Source organism: Trachymyrmex septentrionalis, unplaced genomic scaffold (genome assembly GCF_001594115.1).
Source record: "Trachymyrmex septentrionalis isolate Tsep2-gDNA-1 unplaced genomic scaffold, Tsep1.0 C3648069, whole genome shotgun sequence".
Lineage (NCBI taxonomy): Eukaryota > Metazoa > Arthropoda > Insecta > Hymenoptera > Formicidae > Trachymyrmex > Trachymyrmex septentrionalis.
Window position 1 is genome coordinate 1 of NW_017304060.1, and position 1,904 is coordinate 1,904.

The following is a 1,904-nucleotide window of genomic DNA, read 5'->3' on the forward strand; positions in this document are numbered from 1 at the left end:
GTCTGACGCAGGTATACAGAGCCTTTTATGCTCAGAGATCTTAGAATAGGGTCCCTACTTTCTCTTTTCATCAATTTTTCAACGGTAATTTCAGTTTGGCTTCAGCGTTCAAAGCGAAAACATCGTAGCGTCCGTGTTTTTCGTTTTTCGTTATTTTCAAGTAATTTATCGGAAATTTGTGCGCATTATGCCTCGAAAGGGTACAAAAAATATTCCGAAAAGGTACGGGCGCAAAAGACCGCATTCGCAACCCCCTAATCGCTGGGAATTTGAAAAGAGCAAGTCGTTCACAAGCACGTCAGCGCAGAAAATTGTACAAAGTGGCAAATTGCGAAGTTATGAACTAAGCGTTGATTCAGTGTACTGCTTTTTGAACTTTGCATTAGTTTTCAACTTTTTATCCGATAACGTTTTGTGCAAAGAGTGCAACGGACGAATCGCTTTTTCCATGCGTGATCGGCGAGGCATCGGTTTCAAACTGAATTTGAAATGCGAGTGCGGGGAAAAAACTGTTGCTTCGTGTCCACTTATCGGTAAAGGTTATGAAGTAAATCGCCGAATCGTGTTCGTTTTCCGTTTATTAGGCCTCGGAATAAACGGCTTGAGCAGGTTTTGTGGCATGATGGACATTTGCAGCGGGATGTCGACGACAATATATTACGCTTGTGTGGAAAATATACAAATCGCGACGAAATCTGTTTACGACATGGTTCTGAAGAAGGCTGTAGCAGAGGAGAAGAAAGAAAACGTTTCTCGAGGACTACAGGAAGATCACTTCATCGTTTCAGGAGATGGCACGTGGAAAAAAAGGGGGTTTTCATCTCTCATTGGCGTGTCCAGTCTCATTGCATACCACACCAAAAAAGTTGTCGACGCCATAGTCAAATCGAAGTTTTGCCAAGCTTGCAGCTTTTGGGAGCAAAAAAAGGATGAAGATCCTACTGGTTACGATGTATGGCAGGAAACACACGTGGAAACTTGCACCGCAAACCACGACGGTTCCTCAGGAAAGATGGAAACCGACGGAATCACCGAAATGTTTGTCCGTTCGGTAGAACTGCACGGAGTCAAATACGTCACTTACGTCGGGGATGGTGACAGTAAAACGTTTAAGGGAGTGCTTGAAGCCAATCCGTATGATGACGTTACTGTCCAAAAAAAAGAATGTGTTGGTCACGTCGAAAAAAGAATGGGAACGAGATTAAGAAATATGAAAAAAGGAACCAAGGGACTCGGAGGAAAAGGGGCAGGCAAACTCACAGATAAAGCGATCGGAGAACTCACTAAATACTATGGCCTTGCTATCCGCCGAAATTCACATTCTGTGCAAGCCATGAAGGACGCGATATGGGCCACGTATTACCACAAGAGCTCCACGGATAAAAAACCCCAGCATGAGAAGTGCCCACCAGGAGAAAACAGCTGGTGTACGTGGCGTAAAGCTGAAGCGTCAGATACTTTGTCTTTATATAAGCACAAGGCTCCCCTTAGTGACACTGTTTTGAAGGCTATCGAGCCAATTTACAAAGACTTGTCGTCGGACGATTTGCTCCAAAGATGTTTGGGTGCTCATACTCAAAACAGTAATGAGTCACTTAATAATATGATCTGGTTGCGTGCGCCCAAACAATTTCATTCCGGCGCAGATATAGTCAATATTGCCACGGAATTAGGAGTGATTATCTTCAACGAAGGTGAGGAATCATTGTTAATTGTCATGGATGTCATGGGTGTCCGGATTGGCACATTCGCCGAGAGCTGGGTCCATTCACGGGACAAAACAAGGATCGAGCGCGCGGAGAGGCGGGTGACCGACGCCGCAAAAAAGGCCCGGATTGAGCAGCGGGAGATGTTAGCGGCTCAACATGAGCAGCTACAAGAAGAGGAGGGATGCCTCTATGGAG

The 1,904-nt window shown here is 45.2% G+C and overlaps 1 protein-coding gene across 1 annotated transcript; it reads left to right on the plus strand.

Moving 5' to 3' along the window:
• Positions 1-59: 59 nt before the first annotated feature.
• Positions 60-1,900, plus strand: LOC108749052 (the record flags this gene model as incomplete). Its single annotated transcript, XM_018487588.1, has 1 exon — positions 60-1,900. A coding segment is annotated over exon 1 (1,713 nt), but the record flags the coding sequence as incomplete, so codon positions are not given.
• Positions 1,901-1,904: the final 4 nt, after the last annotated feature.